At 37.2% G+C, this 6266-nt stretch overlaps 1 protein-coding gene across 1 annotated transcript; it reads right to left on the bottom strand.

Annotated features, from left to right (window-relative positions):
* Positions 1 to 297: 297 nt before the first annotated feature.
* LOC109827603 (protein NUCLEAR FUSION DEFECTIVE 4-like) lies at positions 298 to 5987 on the bottom strand. The gene is made up of 3 exons (XM_020394618.1): positions 5423 to 5987; positions 3783 to 4624; positions 298 to 1072 (listed from the first exon to the last, which is right to left on the bottom strand). The coding sequence occupies exons 1-3, from the start codon at positions 5759 to 5761 to the stop codon at positions 595 to 597; spliced, it is 1659 nt and encodes a 552-aa protein (XP_020250207.1). The 5' UTR covers positions 5762 to 5987; the 3' UTR covers positions 298 to 594.
* Between the last annotated feature and the right edge of the window lie 279 nt (positions 5988 to 6266).

Below are 6266 nucleotides of genomic sequence, written 5' to 3'. Positions count from 1 at the left end.
GCACACTAACAAAAATTATGTTGCATGCAGCTTACAAGAAACTCTCAAGGTAACCATATCCTTTAGACAAAGTTGGTGATTTACAGGAAACAAAATCAATGAAAACGAAAGTGGGGAAGGAGAAGAGGAGGGTTGAGATTTTCAGGGTTCAAAGTGCAATCATTGAATTTCTATGATTTTATATGTAAATTAATATTTGAGAAAACAAAGTATGCACTAAAATTTAAAAAGAGGTGGAAGCTGGTCAGTTACTTGAGAAAGTACAGAGTGAAATTGTAACATGCATGAGGACACTGATTAGACCTTTGAAATATGAAATTTATTCATTATTCTTCTCTCATTTTCACATAATTTCAACCAAACATCAAATATCTCCGAGCACACAGTTTCTACCTCTGAACTCAAACTAAATGAATTCTTCTTCTCCGTCGCCCCAAAGGGCATAAAGGAAAGGAAAGAATATACAGGGACAAGTGACAAGATTACATACTGTGAAATTGATGAGACCAGTTACAATTTGATCTCATGTCCGATTTCTAATATACAATAAATTCAAGAGAAATAACACAAAAAGAATGTCTTAGGCATGAATCATCAGACTTTGATGGACCGAACCACTGCTCTCTTCGCTTTCTTGCTAGCATAGATCTTCATATAAACCTTCTTCGTCCTGAACGCCAACAACAGATCAAATCCAAACCCGATAAAACACGCAATGGCCATGATAATAAACACGACCCTGTAACAGTGGGCCCCAACACAAGTATTGCCACCTCCAGGTGTTTTAGTTGCCTCAGCATCGTAGAGGAATCCTGCGAGGAGCCCTGAGAAGAGGAAAGAACCGAGGGGGAGGTTCAAAATGAGAATGTTGTATATGAGACCATAGTTTTTGAGGCCAAATAGCTCAGACGCAGTGGGAACAGTAACAGCTAGACGAACACCATAGCAGATACCAACAATGACTGAGCCTAGAAAGAGAGAACCAGGCAATGCTATGGCCATTGTTATGTACCCAACAGCCATTAGGATTTGGGAAGCTGCGTTCCATAGAGGTCTTGGTGTCCCGCATTTCCTGCAAGATGGAGAGTATTAATCGAATGGGAAAGAGGAACAAGATGCAAGTACTTATGTAAAGGAGGGCCAAGACCAAATCTTCAGTTTCAAGGTTAAAAACCCAAGTGTTAAAAAAAAGTCTTATTCAAAAAGAAATGATCTAACAAAATAGGTAAGCATATAGAAATGCACAAAGAAGCAACAATCATTGAGAATTTCTGTCTCTATGAACTGCGTAAGCATCAGTCAAGTAACTGCTAGAATGTCTTGAGTGTTGAACAAAGTTTTACTCCAAAATCAAAAAAATATGATCCATTTCCGATTATTTTCATGCAAATGTTGAACAAATCAATGCATCTCTCAGATAACTGATTCTGATAGGTTATTTGCGGTTCAATGTTGATTCCGACCTAGTTCTTATCCACCAGTGGTTGGCCTCATATACCAAGATTTTGTGGAGGATCACTCACTCCTTCACTACTCACCATTTCAAACTAATCTCCATTTACATAACAATTGCAGTTATATCTTATCGGAATTCAAACACCCACCCACCCACCTCCCTTTCCCAGCAAAAAAAGCCTGCCAGAAAATCAGGATGTTGGAGGTACATGAACTTTGGCTGTTTGGTTGATTACCAGAAAAGAAAAGAAAAAGACAAAAGGCAAATAAACCATCTAAAGAGTTTTCAAGCAATTTCCTCGAAGAAATTGAGGAAATTGGTTTCCTATAACTAGACTCAAATCAACCAATGGAAGGGTGCCACCTCACCACCTTGATTTCACTTGGTTTCAAAGTGGGAACTAAACTAAAGAGAAAGAGAACTTTATAGCAACTGGTTTCTTTATCATGTTGTCTTGTCTTTTGGGCAAACAAACAGGTAATTGTAACACAAAACAAAGTCAGAAAATTAGGCACAATATCCCCTCAAACATTGTACTATATGACAAAGAAAGGCACTAAAAGTGACAAGATATTTTTAATAGAATGTGGACAACAAGCAATACTGGCCCACACACACATATATATATTATATAACGATATATATGTATATATATGTGTGTGTGTATGTAAGTACGTATATATATGAAGTCTACGCAACTATCTCATCATCAGTTTGAGATGCTTGCTAAAGGCTTCTTTAAGGTAAATTACACTAAATCCCCCTAAAGTTTATAGGTTTGAAAGAAAATCCCCCTATGGTTTTGAAACTAACACTTTCTCCTCCTCATTTTAAATTTTTGATGTCATAGGTCACATAATACCCAAGTGATCCTTTTAATGCCTAAAATACCCTCTTTTTCTCTCCTCAAGGGAAGAAATAGCCATGTTTCTTTTTTTTTTTTTTTTTTGGGGGGGGGGGGGGGGCGGGTAAAATCCCCATTTATATTTCTTAAAGTTTCACATAGTTGCACTTATCCCACCTAAAGTTTAACTTTCATCAATTTCTCTTAGAAAACTTTTCTGTAAGCATTTTCCAATCCTACAACTTAAAACTGACTACATTATTATTTTTGAAACAAATGTAACACAATTAGTTCTAAAGTCCTGGAAAATATATAAATCAAAAAAATTCAAAGGTAATCTAGGCTATAAATATAATATATATGATATTTTCCTTCTTAATCACTGCTAAGGTTTTTTTGTTTTAATTAACTAATTAAAATTTTCAAGATATTATTTTTTCTTATAAATATTTAAATTTTGAATTCATATTCAAAATTTAGGGATTTGATTATGCCAGCAAATGTTAGAAGGAAAATGATGAAAAAAACATTTAAGAAAAAATGAAGATTAAAGTTCAGAAGGTATAATTGCGAGTCTGAAAATTTTGGGAGGGGTAAATATGATTTAACTGATAAAAAAGAAGAGAGAAATATGCTTATTTCTTCTCTTTTGATAGAAAGGGGTATCTTTGGCACTAATGGGTCACATGACTGTCATGTAATTTATTAGAATGAAAATTTAAAAATAGGGGGAGAAAGTGTTAGTTTCAAAACCTCAGGGAATATTTTGTCAAACTTATAAACATCAAGGGGATTTAGTGTAATTTATCCTTTCTTTAATAACAGAAAACGGACCTTTTTTGCACTGGGCCAACTATAGAAGAGGATGTATAAGGACTTGGAATAAATTCTTAGTATGTACTTGGAATAAAAAATGATTAAAACCCAAAATCTCAGAAAGATGCTTCACCATGGTAGGAATCGTTTATTGTATTATTAAAGATAAACATACTGGATTTTCCTATTGGAAGCGCATTAAAAAGGCTTGGTATTAAGAAACAAAATCAATTCAAGATCACAAAAGGAAGTTTTGATTTTCAACTATGAGAAATAACACTGATAATTCTGCGCATAACCAAATTCTTATGTCCTATTAGTTTCATTTAAATCATCAAACTATAATTTCCCTCTAACTGCACTAAAGTAACAGCCTATTCAACCAGCAAGCAGTAAAAAAAAAAAATTACATTAAGTGAATTTTAGAGGAAACTACCAAATTGACCATCTCCACTAAACATCTACTAATTTCAGGGAGAAAAGAGAAAAATGCAAAGTAAAGGGATGAATGACGGAAGTTGTATTGAACCAATTATTCTCCTCTTAGATGACCTAGTCTCCAGTGCAATAGATACTTATGGTTTGGATATTGAATTTCTATAAGTAAATATTTGGATAAACAATGTATGCATTTAAATAAGCAGAGACTTATAGGTAATTACTTACTTGAGGAAATACTCAGAGAGAGAACCAGAACCAATCCTCCCAAAGAATCCCCAGATGCTGGTCATGGAAACAAAAATAGAAACATCAGTGTAACCCATAGCAAGCCCCATCTGCCCCATATTGTTCATCACAGCCAATCCCGTCCCAACTCCGCACAAGAACGACACAAACATTATCCAGAAATCCAACTTCATCAATGCCTCTTTTATTGTATGCTCCTCTCCAATCTCTGGAATTCTCTGTTCAACATCACCCTCCTCTTTTTCATGCTCGTTCTCATTCTCGACAATCATCACTGTCTCCTCTTCTTCTTTAATCAATGGCTCCTCAATCTGACCCTCGGCATCGCCATTTAATTTTGATCTCCTCGACCTGAAGGATAAATAAATTGGAACTCCCACCGGCGCTACTAAAAGCACCATAAGGACAGCCACAAATACTCTTGAAATCAGCACTCCATGCTCACCAGAGAGATCAAAGGCTAACAGATAAACTGCAATTACAACTGCAGCTACATTGATCATATTGAAGCATTTCGCTTCGGTCTCCTCTTCTGCAACTGTGGGTTTGTTGGCAGCTGAGGGGGATTCATGGAGGAAGACCATCGCGGCGATGCAAACTGCAGCAGGGACAATGGAGAGCATGAGGAGGAAGGAGGCCGGGTTGTCGGCGAACAGAGCGGAGCAGAGATCAGTGAAGATGGCAGTGCTGAGACCAACGTAGCCCTTGAGGATCCCGGACACAGGGCCCCGATTCCGTCGGAAGTTGCGCATGCAGGTGACTAGCACGGCCGTGTTCATCCATGTCGTGCTGTTGCCTCCCATACACAGGAATATACACATCTAAAAAGAAACAACCCTTTTTCATTACTATAATTATTAAAGATTAGTTACAAAAAGTTACCATTAATATGCACATGATGATGCATAAAAGACACATTAGTTTCAATTACGAAGAACTTAACTTGATTGTAAAAACTATGATAAGATGTGATTACTATAATGCTTCAAGTTGAATGAGATTGTTCTATGTATGGTTGACTTCAAGGAGATGAATCAGTGGATGTCAATGGAAAGTGGTACTCGGTGATAAAATCAAATTAAATTGACTTATTGATGATGATCACGTAACAAACTACTAATACGAACTCCAACATCACTCTATATTTTCCTTATTAACTTCTTTCTATAACACTTCTTCAGTAAACTGGGCTAAAAAAGAGTGTAAGACCCGTATATACATTGAAAAATAATAATTTCACGAAATAAACAATGACATATTTGAGTACGAACTGAATATAAGAGAAATAAGTTACCCAATTATTAACAACTTAAACCCAAAAACTGAAATCAATACTTCATGCAATTCACCTACCAATAGGAAAGCGGTGAAACTGACTGTGAAGTTCCCTAGTTTACCCAATTATGAACAGTAATTGAACCAAAACTAATTGACTTACCAAGTTTTAGCGGTCATATAACAAGGAACCATACTTGCATTGAACGTACAACACCCAACATCACGTTGTATTTTCCAAAATTATCAATATGAAATATTCAACCATAAACTGAAAATAATAGCAACAAACTACCCGATTACTAAAACAAATCAAACCCAAAAGTAATTTTCACGCAGTATACCTGCCAATAAGGAAGCGGTGAGATCGACTGCCTCACAACAAGCCATTGAGCTCCATACCCGACAAGCCCTTCAAGAGACCCAATAAGAAGAATCACCGGCGTCGGCAACCGATCAGATGCAAGCCCAGCAAGAATCCCGAAAGCTTTGCCAACATCTTTAGCAACTGAGAGGTTGTTCAGTTCTAATTGGGTCAAGCCCATCAAGTTCTTGAGAGCGTCTGAGTAATTTGAGAAGGTGTAGTTGTTGCCGGAGATGCACTGCACCCAGACCGCAGTTACTAGGCCCAGCCATTTTCCGACCTCCGCTGATCTTGAGGAGGGTGTTAAGGACAAACCCATTTTTTTCTTTTCTTTCTATCTTCTTCTTCTTCTTCTTTTTTTTTTTTTTTTGGATTTTTTTGGGTGGATTTTGTTGGGGTTTTTGAGTTGTTTGATTTGTTTTTTGTTTTGGGTGGTGGTGGTGGTTGTTGATGCAAGAACGGTGTTTGAGAGAGGTTGGTGTTTTATAGGGGAGCGGAGCCGGAACAGGTTTTTAGTTTTGGCCAGAGGCGTGCGGCTGTAGATTCGAAAATCATGGGATGAGATATTTAAATGGGTTATTACTTTATTAACTGTGATGAGTATAGTCGACAGTAACGTGTGCTTTTAGTATAAATAGTGTTTATAGATATGTGTATTATTCTATACCTAGATCACGGTTTGAGCTGGGTCCCGCCCGAGATCCGGAATCGGAGAAATAGGCCCAACCTACGCCCAACACTACCCGGCCCGACCAGCCCAACCCTGCCCGACCCGACCAGCCCCAACCCATGATATGTTTTGCTTAGGCTAGCTATTCCTTTAA

This window comes from Asparagus officinalis, unplaced genomic scaffold (genome assembly GCF_001876935.1).
Source record: "Asparagus officinalis unplaced genomic scaffold, Aspof.V1 AsparagusV1_Un316, whole genome shotgun sequence".
Classification (NCBI taxonomy): domain Eukaryota; kingdom Viridiplantae; phylum Streptophyta; class Magnoliopsida; order Asparagales; family Asparagaceae; genus Asparagus; species Asparagus officinalis.
The sequence above is the reverse complement of the archived record's forward strand: the minus strand, read 5'-3'. Positions and strand labels throughout refer to the sequence as shown.

Coding starts and splice junctions, on each gene's coding strand:
- LOC109827603 (XM_020394618.1), bottom strand. CDS start 5,761: ATGGGTTTGTCCTTAACACCCTCCTCAAGATCAGCGGAGGTCGGAAAA. Junction 4,625..5,422: donor CACCGCTTCCTTATTGGCAG/GTATACTGCGTG, acceptor GTTTCTTTTTAG/ATGTGTATATTCCTGTGTAT. Junction 1,073..3,782: donor CTCTCTGAGTATTTCCTCAA/GTAAGTAATTAC, acceptor TCCATCTTGCAG/GAAATGCGGGACACCAAGAC.